This window comes from Ascidia mentula, chromosome 2 (genome assembly GCF_947561715.1).
Source record: "Ascidia mentula chromosome 2, kaAscMent1.1, whole genome shotgun sequence".
In the NCBI taxonomy this organism is placed as follows: domain Eukaryota; kingdom Metazoa; phylum Chordata; class Ascidiacea; order Phlebobranchia; family Ascidiidae; genus Ascidia; species Ascidia mentula.
Window position 1 is genome coordinate 11,160,240 of NC_138567.1, and position 1,993 is coordinate 11,162,232.

General features: G+C 39.7%; 1 protein-coding gene across 1 annotated transcript; it reads right to left on the minus strand.

The window, feature by feature from the left end:
* Positions 1-499: 499 nt before the first annotated feature.
* Positions 500-970, minus strand: LOC145890101 (pre-mRNA-splicing factor SYF2-like). The gene is made up of 2 exons (XM_082981140.1): positions 637-970; positions 500-558 (listed from the first exon to the last, which is right to left on the minus strand). The coding sequence occupies exons 1-2, from the start codon at positions 968-970 to the stop codon at positions 500-502; spliced, it is 393 nt and encodes a 130-aa protein (XP_082837266.1).
* Positions 971-1,993: the final 1,023 nt, after the last annotated feature.

Here is a 1,993-nt window from a genome sequence, read left to right on the forward strand (position 1 = left end):
CGAGAAGGTTGCTCTGTTCTGAAAGCTCTCTTTTGGCAGCGAAAATCTCCAATGCTTTGGATTGCGCAACACCGACTGGAATTCACAACTAACACGCACGGCCTACTTTCTCTGCAAACCAGTTTCGGAGGGTTTCACCTTTAATATGTAGTTGGCGCAAAAAAAATATGTACCAGAAACAAAAGATGTTTGTTGCGGTAAATTTTTATTTGAAGGTTTCGGAGCTATGTTTAGCCTCCCCAACACTTTGGTAACTAGCAAACACTTATTTATTACCACCACATACCGCCCAACCTGTAGGTTTGAATTTTTGTTCAAAACATGTGGGATGATCAGCAGTAACTTCCCACATGTTTATGACAAATCAAAGCAGGAAACGTGTTCCCGTGCAATCAGAAGAGGTTGTTTGTCGGTTTTCCCCGCACTTAGTTGATGCTTACCTGGAACACGGGGCACAACACTAACATGCACAATATATCTTCACGTGTAGGAAGAAAAATCATTCCGCTTGATCGCCACCCAATCTGTGTGTGTTAGCTCGTTCATAAGCGGCTGGATCTGTATGTGCAACATCAAAATGAAAGAACAATCTGGTTTGGTGCAGATGATAACAGTATTTATATAAAGATGACCAACTTGAAAATCCTTGATCAGGATCCTTCTTCCGTTTTTTATTTGTATCCCATCGTTCGGCATCAGAGGCTGAGATATCCATTATCCTCATTCTTCCATAATCCACGCCTTTCTCTTCACATTCCTTTCTTTTTTTAATGTCATCTAGTTTCCATTCCGTCCTTTGCTGACGACTTTCCCAGGTGGATGGCAACTTGCTTTTTCGGTCTTCTTCTACCACTTCGGCACGATTTAGCCTTTCAGATTCAAATCTTCGGTTTTTCAACGCTTTTAATTTATCCAGCCGTTCGTTTCGTTTACTTTCAACGGGATCGGATGAGATTTTGTCAGGTTCCATTCTGCTGGTGTTGTAATATCAGAAATTTCTACTATGCGTACAATTACCGCATAACACAACAATAAACCTTCAACAATCGACTGCTGGTTAAATTTCAAAGCGGGCCCAAGCATTGGGTAAAATGAGGAACGAGACTTATTACTGCGGTTAAGACCATAGATATCACAAGTTATGTTAGGTACAAGCATAGTATACACCACTCATACTCGTGTGTGAACTTAGGTACACGATACTAATTTTGAAGAGTTTGGTGATGAGGTTTACATAAACGAACGCGGAAGGTTAAAAAAAAAAAACGGGGGTCATCTTTGGCCCATCCAAGAAAGTTGAATATACAATCAACTACAAAAAGTACTGTATTACATAAACGAACGCGAAGGCGTCAAAGTATGACTGTGAAGTTTTAATACCTATATAGGCCCTATCATCTACAGTTAACTAAAATACAGTACTTCTTGGATGGACCAAAGATGACCCACGGTTTTTTTTACAAACGGTTTGCAATGCGGCGCCGCATATCATTATATTTTTATGTCGTTGCGCGGTTGGGAAGACATCATAGCAAAAATGGCGAATGAAAAACTTTACTGGGTGCAATGATCAATTTTTTGGCAGTAAAATGGCCCCCAAAGTTTAAAAATTACCGCTATCCATGTAGCTTTAAAAAACACACGGACCCAAAGTTGTATGTATGGAAGGATCCAAACAGCAAGTGATCATCTCGCCATGATCTCAGAAAGCTAGAATGATATTTCATGCGCTAATGCCCCAATGCTGATGTTGCGCCGACTTTGAAATATTTTAAAGAAAAATTGGTGAAACTTACTATCCGAAATAACCCCAGTTAAGTCCAATTAGTTACCCCGGCAACATTTTTTTTTCAATTTCAAAAAAGCTATCCCTGGTCTCCTCTATCATATAATTGCATAATCATACAAAAAGGACGCTTGAAAGAATAGCATCTACTCAATCTATTTAAACCTTTCCCCAGTACACCAAGATGCGTGCTGTCGTTTCTCTCAT

Excerpts from the sequence above, each read along its gene's own strand:
- LOC145890101 (XM_082981140.1), bottom strand. The coding sequence starts at position 970 with ATGGAACCTGACAAAATCTCATCCGATCCCGTTGAAAGTAAACGAAAC. Across the intron at positions 559-636 it reads TCCTGATCAAGGATTTTCAA|ATCCAGCCGCTTATGAACGA; the intron begins GTTGGTCATCTT and ends TTGCACATACAG.